Source organism: Polypterus senegalus, chromosome 4, assembly GCF_016835505.1.
Source record: "Polypterus senegalus isolate Bchr_013 chromosome 4, ASM1683550v1, whole genome shotgun sequence".
Taxonomy (NCBI): Eukaryota; Metazoa; Chordata; class Cladistia; order Polypteriformes; family Polypteridae; genus Polypterus; species Polypterus senegalus.
Genome location: NC_053157.1, coordinates 182,468,687 through 182,489,275, shown reverse-complemented (window position 1 = coordinate 182,489,275; position 20,589 = coordinate 182,468,687). Strand labels below are relative to the sequence as shown.

Sequence of the window (20,589 nt, the reverse complement as noted above, 5' to 3'; positions counted from 1 at the left end):
GGGAGAAATGAAGTGAGCATAACAGTATCCAAAGAAATAAAAGATAGTTTTGTCAGTGTGACTAGGAGGAGTGATAGGGTGATGACTGTCAAGCTGGCCCTTAGTGAGACTGTAGTCAATGTCATGTGTGCATTTATTCCTCAAGTGGGCTGTGAGGAAGAGGAGAAAGATGTTTTCAGAGCACAGAGGGGGAAGAGGGAAGAGGGAGAAAATGTGACTGTTGGTGGTGATCTGAATTGGCATGAGGGAAAGAATAGAGAAATGATAGAGAAGGTACATAGTGGGTGGGGTGTAAAGGAAGGAAATAAGGAAGGGCACAGGATGAAATATTTAGCCATGACATCAAGTAGGTTTGTTGTGGGATCTAATGCAGAAGATCTATGAAAAGGAGAGAATACCACAGGAGTAGAGGAACAGTGTGATTGCACCCATTTATAAGGAGAATTCATTGTGGAAATTATAGAGGGATGAAGCGGATTTCAAACACAATGAACATTTGGGGAAGGGTTATAGAAAGTAGGCTTAAGGAAGAGACCACCACAGGGCAGGCGCAGTTTGGAAGCTGGAAGAATGGAGAAGGGCTTGGGGAGAATGTGGGTTGATGATCAAGAAGTTAGCCTGAAGGGAGAGCTATTGAAAAAAAGTAGATAAATGGAAGCATATAGGATTAGTAGTAGCCCAAAATTGAAAACTAGATTCAGAGATAACCCATAGAAGGCAATGTGGATCGAACAACTGGAAGAAGGTATCAGGAGTACAGTGGTGCCTGGGTTTGGGAGCATAATTAGTTCTGGAAACTCTAATATTATAAATAACAATGCTAGTAATCCCAGAGTCTTATTTTCTACAATTGATCGTCTGTTAAACCCAGGTAACACAAAGGAATGCCCCCAGAATACTTCCAGTGAAACCTGTGAGAACATTGCTGTATTTTTCAATCAAAAAATTAATGATATTAGAGATAACATAGTATATCTCCCCAACACTGCAGAACCTCCAAAGCCCCGGTACTCTATTATAAACAAATTAAATGCTTTCACCAGGATAGATTTACCTGAATTGCATAGTATAATCTCTCAACTGAAACCCTCCACCTGCGTCCTTGACCCAATACCAACAAGGTTTTTCAAAGAAATATCAGACGTGCTAATCTAAACAATATTCTGGACATAGCTAATTCGTCATTAGATACGGGGGTCTTCCCAGACTGTCTTAAGACTGCTGTAGTTAAATCCCTGCTCAAGAAAAATAATCTTGACCCCTCTGACTTTGAAAATTTTAGACCCATCTCTAACCTGCCCTTCTTAAGTAAAATTCTAGAGAAGGCAGTCATTATGCAGTTAAATGACCACCTAAATAAACATGCTATTCTTGATAAATTTCAGTCAGGTTTCAGAACAAATCACAGCACAGAAACTGCACTCATTAAAGTAGTAAATGACTTGCGGGTAAATGCAGACAGAGGCCATTTATCTGTTCTCATCCTCTTAGATCTGAGTGCCGCATTTGACACCATTGATCACAATATTCTTAGAAATCGCCTTAGTCAATGGGTGGGCCTCTCTGGCAGCATCTTAAATTGGTTTGAATCCTACCTGGCAGGTAGAAAATTCTTTGTGAGTTGTGGTAATCACATTCAATGAGGTTATCAGAAATAAACTTGATGCATTAGGATTAAAAGTTAAGACGGAAGTAAAAAACTTAGGGGTAACTGTTGACTGTAACCTGAATTTTAAATTGCATATTCATCAGACCACTAGGACAGCATTTTTTCACTTAAGAAACATAGCTAAAGTTAGACCTCTTATATCATTGAAAGATGCTGAGAAATTAATTCACGCTTTTGTTTTCAGTAGACTAGATTACTGTAACGCACTCCTCTTAGGACTACCCAAAAAAGACATAAATCACTTGCAACGAGTGCCGAATGCAGCTGCTAGAATCCTAACTAGGAAAAGAAAATCCGAACACATTTCTCCAGTTTTTATGTCACTACACTGGTTGCCTGTGTCATTCAGGATTGACTTTAAAATACTGCTTATGGTTTATAAAGCCTTAAATAATCTCGCTCCATCTTATATTACGGAATGTCTGACACATTATATTCCAAATCGTAACCTTAGATCTTCAAATGAGTATCTCCTTATAATTCCAAAAGCTAACCTTAAAAGAAATTGTGAGGCGGCCTTCTGCTGTTATGCACCTAAAATCTGGAATAGCCTGCCAATAGGAATTCGCCAGGCAAATACAGTAGAGCACTTTAAAACACTGCTGAAAACACATTACTTTAACATGGCCTTTTTATAACTTCACTTTAACTTAATCCTGATACTCTGTATGTTCAATTCATCATAACAACTATTCATAGTGGCTCCAAAATCCATACTGACCCCTACTCTCTCTTCTGTTTCTTTTTCCGGTTTCTTTGTGGTGGTGGCGCAGCTACTCAAAGCATCATGATGCTCCAACATTGATGGACTGAGCCAGAGGTCAAGTGACCATCATCATCAAGTCCTTCCATGAGAACCCTAAATACAAAGAGGACTGTTTGATTTATGTTAGGTAGATTGCCCAGAGGGGACTGGGCGGTCTCTTGGTCTGGAATCCCTACAGATTTTATTTTTTTCTCCAGTTTTTTTTTGTTTTTTCTGTCCACCCTGGCCATCGGACCTTACTTATTCTATGTTAATTAATGTTGACTTATGTTTATTTTTTATTGTGTCTTCTATTTTTCTATTCCTCATTTTGTAAAGCACTTTGAGCTACATTTTTTTGTATGAAAATGTGTTATATAAATAAATGATGTTGTTGTTGTTGGAAACGTGCTTGTAATCCAAAGCACTCGTATATCAAAGTGAATTTCCCCATAAGAAATAATGGAAACTCGTATGGTTCATTCCACAACCCAAAAATATTTATATATAAATGATTAATACAAAATATAAAGTAAAAATATGTAAAAAACAAATGAACATGTACTTTACCTTTGAAAAGAATTGTGACTGGTGTGAGAGAGACGAGACAGAGTAGACAGAGGAGAGGAGGGTTATTGTGTAGGACGACTTTCACCAAAACTAATGGAATCACTGCTATTTGTTGGCTCACTGGAATCTCTTTTTTGCTGCTTTAACAAGGAAACTATCCAATTACAACTGCTTTTGCCCTTTGTTGAGGATTTCACAGAAATGTGACACTGCATTTTTATTAAACAGATTCATCGCTCACGCACAAAATTAAAAAATGCTTTATGCACACACACGGTCATAATGATGTAGTAAACAGTATATGCTCGCACGGATGTTGACTATACGAGTGAGGCACACCGAGACCAAGCATAGAAGACGATTACCCACAACAATCCAGCAGCAAGGGAGAGAAAGAACCATCATCGGCTCAGTTGTGATCACATGACCCTCAGCACACAAAGCATATACATACTACTCATATTGCAAGACCTTGCTCATTTATCAAGTTAAAATTTATTAAAAATGTTTGCTCGTCTTGCAAAACACTTGCAGACCAAGTCACTTGCAATCCAATGTTTTACTGTATTGTGTGACTGAAGAATTAGGTGAAGGTTAAAGGTAAGGTAGTGGTAAAACAAGCAATGATGTATGGAGTTAAAACATGGGCAGTAAAGGGAGCATAGGAAAAAAAAAAGATGTATGGAGTTACAAAAAAGGACAGAAGAAGAAATGATATAATCAGAAATACAACAAAACAGGCAGAGATAACTAAAACTACAGGAAAGTAGGTGGAAAAAGTATGGATATGTGATGAAGAGAGACTATGAATATGTGGGCAACAGAGTGATGGGAATGGAAGTGCGGGGAAGAAAAAGTGAGAGGCGCCAAAGCAAATGTAGATGGATAAAGGTAAAGGGCTTGACTGGCAAGGAGATGCAGGACTAAGCTGTTTGGAGAAGGTTGATCAAGCAAATTGACCCCATATAGAAGTGGGAAGATAAAGAAGAAGAAGTAGATATATTAATCTTAAAATCATGTATATAAGCAGCTAAAATATATAAGTGGTTGTTTTGGAAAGCTTTTCAACATCTCCACATCCAATACATGCATATGTATTAAAGGGCTGTTGACTTCGCTTTCTGTATAGTGATACGTGCAGGTTTTATAAAACAATTATAACTTGTGGCCTTCATTGTGGTTTCAATAAAAGTTGTGCTATGTGGGTGAATAAGGGTGTTACAGTGCAGAGCTACATGATTCGAGTCAAGAGAATGAAGCTTGATTTCTGCTTGAGGCGGAGCTTTTGACCCATGCATCCTTGTATTAGACTCGATGCCTCCAAAAAATGGATGAAAAAATTGTTGAAACTATTCATACTTTTTACAACAGAATATATAAAATACACAAAAATAAAAAAGGAACAGCACTGAACATAAGGTAATAAACATCCACAGCCAGAGCACCACACCATTAACATAGTGAACTGGCAGGCTCTTAAAGGATTATGGGGTGTGCAGCTTTAAATGATGACACACAGAACTGCTAACACTTTTCTGAAAGTCTGCCTTGGTTTAAGTTAATGTGACTAGTAAAACTATGCTATTCATCCAGTGTTCATTTTGGTAGCATTTCCTTGTGGTATAGGTTTATTTCAATTATTGACATTATGCTGTAAGAAGATCTATTTCATGCCCTATGAAAACTACTGCACTGTTAAGGTACAGAATGCTCAGTACACAGGAATAACAAAGATACCTGATGTATCCAAATTTAATGGAACATTTTTAGAACTCCGCCTCCACCACGCTCTGGTCTATAAGAAAATAGGTTCAGTTTCTTTAACATATACACACACACAAAGTTGGACAATCCCAAAGCACTTAATTCAACCAAAAGTCTGTGGTTGGGTAAGAACTGAAGCATCAAACCCAACTCAACCCTTGGTTCCCATTGTAGAAAACTGGAGCGTGTCCAACAGCCTCACAAGTTTGAAATTTACATTTTTTTCATTAGAGAGAAAAAAGTATTTTAAACAGTTTTATTTAATCCAGTAAAAAAAGTTTTATTTGATGCTTACCAAACAATAAGCCTACAATATTAAATTTTATTAATAAAGAATTTAAAAAATACTACCAGTGGTCTACTGTTTATTTTAATTGGAAAAAATGCTAACCCTAAAAATCTGTTTGAAATAACTGATGCAATGTTATGTACAAAATCATGAAGTTGTTGTATGTCTAGATTATTAAAAAAAGCTTTAATGCCTTACCTTTACTGCACTTAGAAGGGTAAAGAGACTAATGGCACTTCTAGATTACATAAAAAAAGCTTTAAGAACCTTTTCTTTGCTGCATTTAGAAAAGTAAAGAGTCTAATGGTACTTGAATAATATTTTTTTATTCTTCTATACTTTCAGAACCCAAAAGATACCTATTATTGTAAAACTATTCTGTTCTCCCTTTTGTGTATAAATTGGGCCAATATTTTTTTTTTTACTTTCACTATGTTTATTGCATAAAGAAATTAATATTTGATTTGGTTCCCTTGTGGTCATTCCAATTGAAAAAACTATCCCCCTCCCCCTTTCTTTGTTACAGAGATTTTAGCCAAGTGATCACATATATTACCCATTGATGGGAATAAAGTCAAATGATTCACCATGTCTGGGGTGCAGAAAAATGGCAGCAGGTGCTTTGAAATAATGAATCAAAATTTTAGACTTCTGGCTCTAACAGAAGGCAGTTTGCCTGCCAAGGGCTCGAGAACGGTACATGGATAAATGTCTGGAGGCAACAGTGAAGTATGTTGGAAGCCCCCTGCAAGTTACAGGGCGCATATTTGTAAATGGTTTTGTCAAAATTGCTGGCCCCCTCACTGCTGAGAAGTACAGGTAAACTCTAATCCATCCTGCAATACCATCAGGGAGGCATCTGACAGAGGACAACTTCATTCTACGAAGAAAAAAAAAAATGACCTCCAGCAAACAACCAAAATCATAACAAGCTATCTACAGCGAAAAGAGGAACAGTGAATCCCGCAACAGATGGCATGGCTTTATGAGCCTTAATTTAAAAATCCTCAAACCAGTCTTTAATTACTTGTGGAGACAGAAGCAAGTGACAGATAAAGTCTATAGTGGGATTATGCTAAATTCTCCAAGATGCTTGAACTAGTACCTTCAGAAACTGCATGGAAGGAGATGCAAGAAAACTGCTGCTGTTTCAAAGGCAAAAATGTAAGGAATAGCCAAGAAAGTTTCATTTTTTGATAGTAATTGATAACTTGTTAAGATACTATTAAACTGATTTTAATACAATGCTAATGCATTACTAGTGTTGCTACGGGCTATTACAGCTTGAAATTACTGATTTTAAATGTATTAATAACATACGGTATCAGCCACTCCAGTATTCTAATGGTAAATTACCTTAGCTTACTCTTATTAGTTATTTTTAAATGCTAATTGGTTAATAGAAAAACCTGTGTAGTTGCATTAACACAACTGAAACCTGTTATTTTGTTCAATAAAGCAAGTAAATGGTCTTTCCTTGGTTTGCAAGGTACTGGTGCAGAAAGATTCACTGATCTTGACTGATGCCGAAGCTGACGAATGCTCTGATCTTTGCTGAGTCAATGGAGGCTCTGATCAGGGCTCTCGAGAGACTGAGTGAAAAGTCCTGTGCCTGGGCTTGCGAGTGTCCTGGATAAAAACCAAGATCCAGGCCTTTAATGACCTCTTAGGCATAGCCATCAGCAGTGTGTGTCTGTCTGCGGAAAGTGTCAACCTTGTCGAGAGGTTTACTTACCTCAGCAGTGACATTCATATCTCTGGTGACTCTTCTTATGAAGATTGGGAAAGCATGGGTGGTGATGAGGTTTCTGAAAAGAGGTGTGTGATACTCCCGATATCTATGCAAAAGGATGACTGTCCAAGTCTTTAGAGTCCTGGTGCTTCCTGTCCTGCTATATAGTTGCCAGACAAGGACGCTATCCACTGACCTGAGACGAAGACTGTATTCCTTTGGTACTGCGTCTCTTCGGAGAATCCTTGAGTACTGCTGGTTTGAGTCTGTGTCGAATGAGCGGTTGTTCACAGAGTACTGAATGAGGCACATTACCTGTATTGTGAGTGAGCGTCTGTTAATGCACTACGGCCACGTGATGCGATTCCCCATGGGTGATCCAGCTTGCATGATCCACACTGTTGATGACCAGAGTGGCTGGACCAGGCCAAGGGGACGCCCACATAACATCTAGCTGTGGCAGATAGATGGTAATTTCTGAAGAGCGGGACTGGACCGCATGTCTGCCCGGGGGGTTGACAACCAGGATCCTGAGCTGTTTCACCGTGTGGTTGGTGTGGCAACACGCTGTACCATTGCATGCTCCCCAACCTAACCTGACTTTTTTTTATGTAGAGTGACTGCAATAATAAACTGAAAATAGACTTCCATATGGAAGGCAGCCACATTACCTGCCCATGGGGTTTATAAAGGCTAAGAGGCCGCTGCTCAAAAGAAGAGACAACTGCAGTAAAAAGCAGGGCATATTGTTTGGTTGGTAAGTGGCATAACCAAAAGAGTTACGCTTTTAATGTGTAGCAATGTCGTCAGTGCTGATGATAAGTAAGTTCATAAGTAGGGACTCCTACAGAATATTGTGAGATATATTATGGCTCCATTGTCTATTTCAGGATATTTATGTAAAACTACTGTAGAACATTGTGAGACATATTTTCCATTGACTATTTAAGGATATCTAAATGTGAATGTGAGGGGGTTCTAAGTAGAATATTGCAGGGTGACTAACTTTCACCTGAGAATTTGTCTACAGGACACCTATGCGTAAGTATATATATGTGTGGTAATCTTAAGGTGCATGAGTAGACCAACGTAGTAATGGACTTGGCAAGTCCTATAAAACCCACGATAATACTGCATAAGAGGATAATTACATTAGTCTGAAACTTTGAGAAAAAAAAAAAAACACTTTACAGGTCCTTCGTTGGCTTTTTCCATAAATGCACAACAAAATAACAGCATCACATGCAATAGCCCACAGATAGTTTCATGATGCTAGCCTTAGAGACAGAGTTCCAAATAAAAACACAAGTATGAAGTTGGCAAATAAAAAGGTAAATGAACAGAGCTCACTGTAATGTATCATTTGCATAACCCACCCCACTTTCAGAAAGCTTGCTTTTCACCAGCTATGCAACTACATGGCCCTGAACTGAACTGAATTGGCAGCCTGGACATTAAAATATGTTTAGTACCTAAAATATTTCAATGTAAGAATCTCTCAAACCAATACGAAAAACACAGTTTGAAACTCTTCCTGAAACCCTAAACTTAAATCTGGAACTAACTATACGTCAAAATGGTTGGGGTAATAAATATTTTTACGATATGCAGATCAATTAAAACAGTGTGTGCAATTGTAATGGTGAGGTTCAGCTCCATGCTCCCATTCTTGTTTAGGAGACTCTTGAACCGAACACCATTGATAGTCATGATGGGATAAGCTTGGCAGAGGACAAAACATATATAGCAAAGGGATGGTGTAAAAGTGCTCTAGTGCTTTTATTAAAAAAAAAACAGTCAAACAGTGTCCCAAATTAGTGCAGTGCAATGATCAATAAATAATCAGTCCATAAAATAAGTGATGGTGGAGGTTAAAACCAACCCCATAAATAAAGCCATTAAAATGAGGTTAAAAACAGTACAGGAAGCTGTCCTTAAAAACATGAGCCCTGGTGTACTTTAAAAATGTCCGTCACCTCAGTTTATCCTGCCTGGACCTTACAGCTGAGGGGACAGCTATCCAAGAGGCACCTATCATCATTCTATGGGTCCGGGTCCCTGCCACTCCATGGCTGTAACAAGGCACCCACTCTGGACCCAAGGCTCGACTACCCAAAGTTCATGGAGCTCCCCATCCAAGCCTCAATGACTTCCGCAGCAAGCCGCCTATACCACCTGGTCACTCCAGCTCCCAAGTCACTCAGCTGGAGAGATCCTTCACAACAGCCCCCTGAGTGGTGGACATCTTCTCCCTGGAGGGGCTCTCATTACAGCTGCCTACTTCCTGGTTCACTTTCACTCCCGCCTGATCACACCTGCACCGCCTCTCTCGCCCATCTTCCTATTTGCTCCTTTTTCTTTCCCTTGAACCTCAGATATATTTTTGTCTGTTTCTTCCCTCTCTTTCCTGCACTCCCCTTTGAAGAGCCGCTGCAAGTGTGATCACCTAATTGCCACCCCAAGCTAATAATGAGACAATCAGACTGTTTGTCATGTGCCGGCAAAGTAATGCGCGGTAGGGTGACAGCCTCGCGACAGCACAGAGAGGAGCCATCTTCTCAGTCAATCACTCGCACCTACTCCACTCCCAAGCGTGAGCATGTCCAATCATTTATTTCAAGTAGACACTTTTTTCTGAGCCACAGACCCGCTATACCACAGTAATGTATATGCAATACTACAGAATAACACTATTTAGTAGGACTTTTTCATTACTCTTTACGGAATCTCAATGATTAGGCTTAAACTAGTTTGTGTTTGTTTATCATATAGGCTCGGGATACTGTTCTTTGTGAACACCAGCTGTGTGAAAATGCTGCACTTGTTAATCCATTAGAACACATTCATCTTACCTTTTCTCATTTTTACTACAAATGCCATTTCACACCCATTGTGTTCTGAGCCCATGGAAGACTTTAGAATGAGCAAGGGATAAATGCTTGGAAATATTTGATGCTTTTCCTTTACCAGTACGCACCTTGTAACACCGTTTGTGGACAGACAAGTGTTAAACCTTCAGGTTTAACTTTTTAATTTGCCTTACAAATAAAATATTGCTGAATCTCACTTTAACCATTTTGTTTACCAACAAGTCAGGAAGTTTGGCTTTATCAACAGTTTCAATCTCCTTTATCTAAAAGTCTTAAAGTTGGAGAAACCGCCATACAGTTGGATCACTGCAAAGTTCTATTCATGAATGAAAACCACTTATTAGGTAGGCATCTAATTCCGTACACACCAAGAAGAGAATCAGCACGCCTACTTTGTGTTTCCCACCACTTTATTTATTTTTTTTAAAGAAACTGCTTACTTTTCAATAAAAGGTAGCATAATGCAATTTCACTCACATTTTCATGTAGAAAGACTATCAATAATATCATTATTGTTTTTAGAGGTAAAAACTGTCTAGGCTTCCTTCTATTTGTTTAACCACTAAAAGTTGAGGAAGTATTAAGTGGTTTAATGTGTAATCTATTTGGCATAAATTAAGTCAAGTCCCAACCTATTGTAAAAAGTTACACTTCTGTTGATCATGACATTGAAGAGCAAGTTTTTGTGTTTAGCTTAGCCAGTTCTTTAAGAAAGTATTCTATCAACATTAGTACAGTATATTTAAGAGATGCATGTATAGTTGCTAATGTTTAACAAATTCATATAAATAAGTTAACAATCTATATATATAATTCCCTAAGGGCACGCAAGACAGAGAGCCCCGCCCGCCAACTCTAACAGAACCGCACCCGCCAACTGTAAGACCGTGGGATACGCACGACAGGGCCAGGCCCGCCAACTCGCAGAGCCACGCCTGCCAAATCCAAGACCATGGGATACGCTCGATAGAGCCCTGCCCGCCAACTCTAACCCTCCTCCCAGGTCATGGGATACGCACAACAGAGCCCCACGCGCCAACTGTAACCCTCCTCACACGTCCACCGTCGCTCTCGAGGCACATGCACTCAAAATTAAAACTTGTTCAGTCATCATGCTTCTCAGAAACCTCATGCCAGCAAAAGGTCTCTGTAATGGCACTAGACTTTGTTACCAGCATTCACCGCAATGTACTGGAGTGTAAGACTATCACAGCTGCTACCTCAAAAACTGTCCTTATTCCCCAGAGTTCCCTGACCCCGTCAGATTGTAATTTACCTTTTACACGCAGACAATTTCCTGTTATATTGGCGTTTGCAATGACAATTAATAAGGCACAGGGCCAAACTTTCAAAAAGATATGCCTGTATCTGCCAAAACCTGTTTTCAGTCATGGACAATTGTATGTTGCCCTTTCCAGAGTTCCATCTTTTTATTCACTGACAGCTGTATCCTCAAACCCTCCCCATTTGGACAACTGTGTCTTTCAGGAAGTGTTCACACATCAATAAATAATTATGCGGCGTAGCAGGTTGGCTAGTATTAATTTAAAACCCAAATACTGCATTTTGAAATTACTTTAGATAAACAATGGAATGCAAGGAAAAAAAAACAAAAAAAAAAACCACAACACTGCCATATGCCATAGCATATTTACTAGCATATAGTATCAGAATCTATTAACTTTAATAATTCTAATTAATTAGTCTGGAATTACTCTATTATAGTTCTATATATGTTCAGCAAATGTGTAACCCCTAATTATTTTATAAATCTAGTCTGTGAGAAGAACAAGCTCAACTATAAAGACTAAATCACATATTTCTAAAGTAAATTAACTGGTGAGTAATTTGGCACTGCTCAGTAAGAGCAAAGTTTGTGCCGTTGAAACAGACTACAATTCCTAAATTGAAGGGACTTTAAACTTAAGCTTTTGCTAAATGCATTCTTTAAAATCTTGCTGCATGTCTTGTTAATATAAATAAAGAAATCAAACAAGTCTGACTCTGAAAAAATGCTCACAGTTTTCTGTACTTGAAACTGGAAGAAGTTACTTCCATTTACACAACAGATTTATTATTTCAGTTAAAAATTATACCCATTTTAACAATACAACTGTACAGTATATGCATACCTAAAATATTCATAAACTGTTCTTTCAAAAAGCATATTTTTGTTAACTAATGACAATATAATTTATGTAATGTTTTTACATCACTGGATTTCCTGTGGAACATAAGTGAAAATGGCCATAATAGCAAGTCCAGTATCTGTGTAAAAAATGCCAATGTAAACTAAACAGATATTTAATAAGGTAACATGACCACGTGTAAGCACACCTGAATTTGAGCATAGCTTTAACGAAGGGATTTGGAAAAAAATAATGCAGTGTTCAATTGCTAGTGGTAAAATTCTCAAATCCTTGCTTAACATAAACCATTTACATAAGCTAATTAAATGCATACAGTGCCCTACAAGTCATACAGTATACAGTCATTTGAAATTTTAAGTAGAGCATCTTTCAATTAAATTGGTCGTCAACAAGCCTGAAAATGAGATAAGTCTAACATCTGGTGTACAACATGCATTTACTTTGACATTTTTTTATCCTATATTAAACAATATGGTCATTTATGTTATACTAAGGTGGTTTACTTTCTCACTCGGTTTTATATTGCATTTTATTTTAGAATAACTTATTTTGCTGTTTAAGATCTAATTAAACTTGTGCTGTTGCAAAAAAGTGCTATTCATAATACCTTTGACTTAAAATTTATGTTAAAAGTGTATTTATAAAGTAACGTTTAATTAATATGTTAAACTTAGGAAACAACGCAGACAAAAAAAAGACTAAAGACTGAAATTATGCCTTATTTATTAATACTAAATGTTAAGATAATGGTGATAAATTATGTCTCAAAACAGCTTTTTTTTTTTTTTTTGGATACAACAAAAGAAGTGAGCACCTCAACTCATTTTGAAAACAATGTTCACCAAAAGAGCCAGATAGAATCTTACAAAACATTCAGATGGTCTATGTTATACTTACTATCCAACATACTACTGTCTAAAACCTGTACAGTTTCATTTTCCATCCTGGAAGATGTATATCTGTGTCGTCTTCTTTTACTTGTCCGCCTGGAATTGGAAGATGTTCCACTATGTCGTTTTCTTTGAGTCTAAAATGAAAAATGATGAAATTAGAGCAAGGAAGCTTCAGACACAAACCCTCACCAGAACCCAAACATCTTTGGGGATGTAGGTGGAAAAACAGACTCCAGAAGAAACTTGGGAAAGAAAGCAAACTTCCCACTAACATTTTTTTTCCTTTATAAACGGTTTAGGTAGGTTCAATAAGTCTAAATAATTATTTGGAAATTTGCTTGCTCAAGGCAGAGGAAGACTCCTTACAGTTCAATTAATTGTCAGATGAATTTACAAACTTTTTTACATTCTGATGCCTGGGTTCAGCATAACATATCTAGGTTAATACTACAAACCATAATTAAATCTTTTGCTTGGATATAAAATAAATTCTTTCTAAAAACTACTGTATAAGAAATATGCATACAAAAAAAACAAAGCACACCGTTGTTTTAGCATCTTTTTAAAGTTCCCAAGAAACAAATAAACACTTGTCTGTTACTATTGAAAATAAGAAGCAGGTTGCAAGTGCAGAACCTAAAACTATACAACTTCTTCACTTCTGCATAACTTGCTTTCACTGCTCCCAAGAAATACATGGACAAATTTGTTGGTAAACCTCCATGAAAAAAGAACCACCCCCAATTGTTTATGAAAAACAAGATATTGACCAAAGTAATTGTTACCCATCATTGTTTATTCTATATTTAACAAAAACACACTCTAAAGGTTGTGAAACAAAATATTAAGTTAGGGGTCCCACTATTTTTGTCCATGCCATTTTCATGTGTGTTATTTGAAATATTCTGTTGAATAAAAACTCTAAAGCATTCAGTGTAGCACTGTAATTTGACCCACTCTTCCAGTCTATAATTTTCCTTCTAATCCACTCGGACAACTCTCCCATTTTCTTTCTCTGGTCCATGTTCAGGTGACTATTTCTCCCAATTTAAATAGGCTGAATGACTGACTGAACGATTAGAAGACATGTAATACATGAGGCAGATGATGCTCAAGGGGCACTCTAGCCAAGTGTCCTGGTTCAGGAGTGACCAAGGTTATGATAGTTAATGAAAACTAAAATTAAAACTGAAACTATTATTAAAAAAACATTTTCGTAAACTGAAATAAAATAACCAACAAAGCCAATTTGAAAAAACTAAAATTAAATGAAACTATTAAACTGGAAAGGCTAACTGAAATAAAACAATATACCCAAAAATATTTTTAGTTTTCAGTTTTGAATGAATATTCTTGACAATAGTTTTTAACCCTTGTGACTTTTAACTCTAAAACAGAAAGTTATCCACCATGAGGCGCCCACACGTGTTCATCCAGTGAATGGCAGCTGGTGAAGGATGGCGACTGTTTACACAGCATTTGCGGTGACAGAGCGAGCTGAAAACATTTGTAAAGCGCGTGGAATAGAAAGCAATTTAAGTGCTGCCTTGCTTTGCACTTGTTGATTATCAAGATGTCATTTAAACGCCTGACATCGGAATGTGCTGGTCAACAAAAACTTTACCGTATGGACAGAAAAATCACGAGTTAGTAACATTTCAGTTTCTTTCTCAGGTGCCTGCTTTTTGTTGACAGTAATTCACCTGACACTTTGCACACGAAGGATAGAGAAAGTATAGTAATCATGAAAAAAATCGACCTAGAGAGTCCAAAAATACACTTTTTTGGAATTATGTACAGTTGTACTTGAAAGTTTGTGAACCCTTTAGAATATTCTATATTTCTGCATAAATATGACCTAAATATCATCAGATTTGCACTCAAGTCCTAAAAGTAGAAAAAGAGAAACCAGTTAAACAAATGAGACAAAAATATTATACTTAGTCATTTATTTATTGAGGAAAATGATAGAAAATTACATATTTGTGAGTGCCAAAAGTATGTGAACCTCTAGGATTAGCAGTTAGTTTGCAGGTGAAATTAGAGTCAGGTGTTTTCAATCAATGGGATGACAATCAGGTGTGAGTGGGCACCCTGTGTTATTTAAAGAACAGGGATCTATCAAAGTCTGCTCTTCACAACACGTTTGTGGAAGTGTATCATGGCACGAACAAAGGAGATTTCTGAGGACCTCGGAAAAAGAGTTGTTGATGCTCATCAGGCTGGAAAAGGTTACAAAACCATCTCTAAAGAGTTTGGACTCCGCCAATCCACAGTCTGACAGATTGTGTACAAATGGAGGAAATTCAAGACCATTGTTACCCTCTCCAGGAGTGGTTGACCAACAAAGATCACTCCAAAAGCAAGGTGTGTAATAGTCGGCGAGGTCACAAAGGACCCCAGGGTAACTTCTAAGCAAATGAAGGCCTCTCTCACATTGGCTAATATTCATGTTCATGAGTCCACCATCAGGAGAACACTGAACAACAATGGTGTGCATGGCAGGGTTGTAAGGAGAAAGCCACTGCTCTCCGAAAAAAAACATTGCCGCTTTCTGCAGTTTGCTAAAGATCACGTCGACAAACCAGAAGGCTATTGGAAGAATGTTTTGTGGACAGATGAGAGCAAAATAGAACTTTTTGGTTTAAATGAAAAGCGTTATGTTTGGAGAAAGGAAAACACTGCATTCCAGTATAACAACCTTATCCCATCTGTGAAACATAGTGGTGGTAGTATCATTGTTTGGGCCTGTTTTGCTGCATCTGGGCCAGGACGGTTTGCCTTCATTGATGGAACAATGAATTCTGAATTATATCAGAGAATTCTAAAGGAAAATGTCAGGACATCTGTCCATGAACTGAATCTCAAGAGAAGGTGGGTCATGCAGCAAGACAACGACCCTAAGCACACAAGTCGTTCTTCCAAAGAATGGTTAAAGAAGAATAAAGATGATGTTTTGGAATGGCCAAGTCAAAGTCCTGGCCTTAATCCAATCGAAATGTTGTGGAAGGACCTGAAGCGAGCAGTTCAATGTGAGGAAACCCACCAACATCCCCGAGTTGAAGCTGTTCTGTATGGAGGAATGGGCTAAAATTCCTCCAAGCCGGTGTGCAGGAATGATCAAAAGTTACTGGAAACGTTTAGTTGCAGTTGTTGCTGCAAAGGGCTGGGGTCACACCAGATACTGAAAGCAAAGGTTCACATACTTTTGCCACTTACAAATATGTAATATTCGATCATTTTACTTAATAAATAAATGACCAAGTATAATATTTTTGTCTCATTTGTTTAACTGGCTTCTCTTTATCTACTTTTAGGCCCTGAGTGAAAATCTGATGATCTGATAATTACGCAGAAATACAGAAAATTCTAAAGGGTTCACAAACTTTCAAGCACAACTGTATGTGTGTAAACAAGATAACTCAAAAACACAACTAGATGGATGAAATTTGGCATGTGGCTGTGACACCAAAACTGTAGATCTGTATTAACTTTTGGGCTAAATCCATCAACTGGAAGTGGTACTTTACTGGAACACATACTCGAATATTTTTTATTTATGCAGCTGCAGATTCCGATTTATTTAATTTTACTTTTATAATGATTGTTCAATATATTATTAATTTGATTTGTTGTTGATGGTTCTTAATTGTACATAATATAATCATTATCTTGTGGTTTACTCCTCAATTGTCCATCCCCATATCTGAGTACACGAGAAAGTCTAGGGGAGACCACTCCCGATTTTTGAAAACACTGATCGAGAGACTGACTAGGTCATCATACAAGATCAGCAGATTGTTGCTGACCAATCACTTTTGCTTTAAAAACATTGTTTAACAACGAAGCCATACAAACTTTGTAAAATTCCTGAGTTGGCAATGTCTCTACTGAACTACAGGGAGATAGGCGAAGACAGTCTGTCAAGTGATGAAAAGCTAAACATACTAATGTGTTTTTGTATTTATGCTATATTAATTTCTCTTTTAGTTATATTCACAGCTCAAAATACATGATATTGTGAAAATAATCCAGTAGCAGAATTATGTTTTAAAATATCGTCTCCATTTTTTCAATGTTTTTCTCTCTCTCAAAAAAAGATAGTTGAAATTATATTGTTTTTGTTCTTAATATCTGCCATATCATACATATTGCACACCAGAGATTTTTCCTGCCTCGCATCCAGATCTGCTGGGACAGGTTCCAGGTTTCCTGTGATCCTGCTCTGGATAAACTGGTTTAGAGAATGTATATATATCGTTATTAATCTCAGATGCTGTCTCTGTCATTATGTGCCTTTCCATACTCTTATTACTTGCTCTTGCTCCACTCATTAAGGATTTACCATTCTTACACATGGTTTGGTCAAGTCTCACTGCCCCAACCTTGACATTACATGCTTGTTTTTCTTTGTTTCCCTCAATACAGCTAGGTAGGATCTGCACACTGATTCAAGCTTGTTCTTCTTAAGCCACTGTGATTTTCATGATTACAAATGTCAGAACACAGCAGAATCTGTTTTCTAATTTTTGATATCTTTTCAGGCCTGCAGATGGCAAAGTTGTGTCTATAAATTGTTTGGGCCCGAGCTGGAATCAGAGATCAATATGGCTGGTAGAAAATAACAAAGCCCTGTATTTGAGATTTTTGAATGCAATATTGAAGGCATTTATTCTAAGCACATTGCTGTTGGAGCAGGATATGTTGTGTTCTGTAGACATTTAGAGTAAAAATCCCTCACACCTTAAAATTCACCTAAACTTCATTACAAATTGGCCCATTCTGGGCAATAAAAGAAAAAAGTGCCAACAGATTTGTTCAATACAAATGACAGAAAATATTTTAAAAATGATAAATTTGTGTAAAATTGTTCATATTCTGTACAGTAGAACCTCAGTTCACGACCATAATTCGTTCCAAAACTCTGGTCATAAACCGATTTGGTCGTGAACCGAAGCAATTTCCCCCATAGGATTGTATGTAAATACAATTAATCTCTTCCAGACCATACGAACTGTATGTAAATATATATATACAGTGGAGGAAATAATTATTTGACCCCTCACTGATTTTGTAAGTTTGTCCAATGACAAAGAAATGAAAAGTCTCAGAACAGTATCATTTCAATGGTAGGTTTATTTCAACAGTGGCAGATTGCACATCAAAAGGAAAATCGAAAAAATAACTTTAAATAAAAGATAGAAATTGATTTGCATTTCATTGAGGGAAATAAGTTTTTGAACCCTCTAACAAAAAAAGACTTAATACTTAGTGGACAAACCCTTGTTTGCAAGCACAGAGGTCAAACGTTTCTTGTAATTGATGACCAAGTGTGCGCACATTTTAGGAGGAATGTTGGTCCACTCCTCTTTGCAGATCATCTCTAAATCCCTAAGGTTTCGAGGCTGTCTCTGTGCTACTCTGAGCTTGAGCTCCCTCCATAGGTTTTCTATTGGATTAAGGTCCGGAGACTGACTAGGCCACTCCATGACCTTAATGTGCTTCTTCTTGAGCCACTCCTTTGTTGCCTTTGCTGTACTGTGTGTATATATATATATATATATATATATATATATATATATATATATATATATATATATATATATATATATATATATATATATATATATATATATATATATATATATATATATATATATATATATGTATATATATATATATATATATATATTTTTAAGCTTTTAAGCACAAATATAGTTAATTAAACCACAGAACGCACAGCGTAATAGTAAACTAAATGAATAACACTGAGAAAACCTTGAACAACAGAAAAAACTAAAGACAATAGTTTGCGCTATAGCGCTACCAACCGCTGGCTAAAAGCACTTTTTTTTTTTTAATGAGTTTTAAGCACAGGGAAAAAATTAACATTTGAAAAATCTGTAATTTAATAAACCACCAAGAAAAATAATATTGCAACAATTCACCACTATGAACCAATCGCTGGAAACAAGTGAAAACAAAATCAAACAAAAACCCAGTGCATTCTTTAACTGCCTTCCTACCTTAATGCGTCCAGCTCTCTCTCGCACTGCCTGTGTGTCTGCGCGCTGCCTCTGTGTGTGTGTGTGTGTCTGCCCGCTGCCTGTGTGTGTGTGTGTGTGTGTGTGTGTGTGTGTCTCTGGCGCTCTCTCCTGCGCTGCCTGTGTGTGTGGGCGCGTCTGACGCTCTGTGTGTGTGTGTGTGTGTGTATGTGCGCGCTCTCTCTTGCTCTCTCTCTCTCTCTCTTTTGCTCGCTCACTCGCTGCACAGGAAGAGACTGAACATGTACAAACCGAAAGGGAAACTGGCTTGTTCGTATACCGAGACGTTCCTGAACCGAGGTTCCACTGTACCTGGTTTTGATTATGCTTGTTTTTAATCAGACAAAAAATATATATATATATATATATATATATATAAAATATATATATATATATATAAAATTAAATTCAAACTAAAAATACATGATGAAGGAAAACTAAAACTAAACTGAATTTCCAAGTAAGATCTGAAAAAATATAGAAATAAAAACGAATATAAAAAGGCAAAACTATAATAACTGACCAACTGCTCCGAGTAGGCTCCAACAGAGGCTGGGGGATAGCAGTGGAAGAAAGGAACACTGTTCGCATAGTCCAGGCTGAAGTATGAGGGATGGCAGCAAGGGTCACAACCAGGTTAAAGAAGTGACAAGGCCTGCCAGAGGGCATCCTCTGCAGCTGAGAAGACCACATAAAGTTAGGCTGCAGAGGTTCAAAATATGTAGGACACACTGGGGGCTCAGGTCTTTAACAGTGTTTTATCCAGTGTTTTTAACTGTGATTTTAATCACTTTTGGATTATTCATTGAGTGGATTTTAATATCCATTTACACACTGTTTTCATCTTGTATTTTTCCTTGATTGACTACATGGCAGTTTTAGAGCATTTTGCCCTTACCTTTGCTTGTTAGGTATTTTTATTGCATTGCCCCATCCTCTATGACTACAAATTTCCCTGTACAAGGAAGTGATGTAGGCTGTAGCCATTAAGGATACCGCGCAAACTTTTGTGGACATTTCATTTTATTAAAATTATGACAAATATTTTATTATTTCTTTTTAATTTTCTTGCTTTTTAGTCATTCTAGTGTATGTTCAGAACATACTGTGTGCATGCTGTATATTTATTATTTTTGTATCTATCTATTTATTTATTTATTTACTTAAAAAGCTTCTGTAAAAAGCCAAATTTCCCCTTGGGGACAAAAAGTTCACCTACATACTTTTATACAATTTGTGCATCAAATGAATGTTGTATGTATATGCGTTATTAATGAAAAAACATTTAAGCGAATTGTACTTTATGGCTACTGAAACATAAGACTATATTTTGTTAATAAAAAAAATGAATCTGCAATTTATTTTACTTGTAGAAAAAACAAGGATTAACACTTAATATAAAATTTCAAGGGTAATTTTGAAATTGTTCAAGTCAACATTATTTCTTCAGAATCATGGCACTGCATATATTAATTTGCCACATGACATTGTGTTTTAAAGTGAGACCATATTTTAAACATTTATAAAACAAATGTGCCTGCTCTTGCATTTTAAAATGGAGCCAATTATTACCAGGTTGATATTGCATGTAAAAATTCTGGTATTGAGACGTTCCTACTTGTAGCAATAAAAGTAAACTAGAAATAACATATTTTACCATAGATACCTGGTAGATTTCTTGAGTTAAGGTTATGTTTCTTGCTCAATTGAGAGTCTGCAGCAGGTGTCACTACATACAAAACTTGGTCCCAAAAAAGTAACTGAGGCTTAACATTCACTCTCTGATTGCATTAAACACATACACAGATGACTATCCACCTATTTTCTAACCGGTACATATAGTTGGGTTGTGGAGGAGATCTC

The 20,589-nt window shown here is 37.0% G+C and overlaps 1 protein-coding gene across 3 annotated transcripts in view; it reads right to left on the bottom strand.

Moving 5' to 3' along the window:
• The window catches only part of rnf4 (ring finger protein 4), a 68,554-nt gene that overhangs the window by 31,737 nt on the left and 16,228 nt on the right, over positions 1-20,589 (bottom strand). For all 3 annotated transcript variants that reach the window (XM_039751738.1, XM_039751737.1, XM_039751739.1), the window contains one exon: positions 12,687-12,816. In XM_039751738.1, the coding sequence (XP_039607672.1) occupies positions 12,687-12,816 (130 nt within the window). The remainder of the gene's footprint in view (positions 1-12,686; positions 12,817-20,589) is intronic.